This window comes from Nestor notabilis, unplaced genomic scaffold (assembly GCF_000696875.1).
Source record: "Nestor notabilis isolate BGI_N333 unplaced genomic scaffold, ASM69687v1 scaffold30750, whole genome shotgun sequence".
Taxonomy (NCBI): Eukaryota; Metazoa; Chordata; class Aves; order Psittaciformes; family Psittacidae; genus Nestor; species Nestor notabilis.
Window position 1 is genome coordinate 1 of NW_009912021.1, and position 236 is coordinate 236.

A 236-nucleotide genomic window follows, 5' to 3' on the forward strand; every position below is an offset into this window, starting at 1 on the left:
GCTTGGCTTTTCGCGCCAGCCGCAGCGGCGCGAGGGGACGCCGGCAGTGAGCATGTTCCGCATCGAGGGCCTGGGGCCCAAAATGGACCCGGAGGAGCTGAAGCGGAAGATGCGCCGCGACGTCCTCACCTCCGTCCGCAACTTCCTCATCTACGTCGCGCTGCTGCGGATCAGTGAGTGCGCGGTGGGGTCGGGTCGGGTGGCAGCTAGGGCCTGCGTGTGCCAGTGGCTGGGGG

The 236-nt window shown here is 69.1% G+C and overlaps 1 protein-coding gene across 1 annotated transcript in view; it reads left to right on the top strand.

Moving 5' to 3' along the window:
• Window positions 1–52: 52 nt before the first annotated feature.
• TOMM5 (translocase of outer mitochondrial membrane 5 homolog (yeast)) overlaps window positions 53–236 on the top strand; it is a 699-nt gene continuing 515 nt past the window's right edge. Inside the window, exon 1 of the mRNA XM_010017427.1 lies at window positions 53–173. Within this exon, the coding sequence (XP_010015729.1) occupies window positions 53–173 (121 nt within the window). The remainder of the gene's footprint in view (window positions 174–236) is intronic.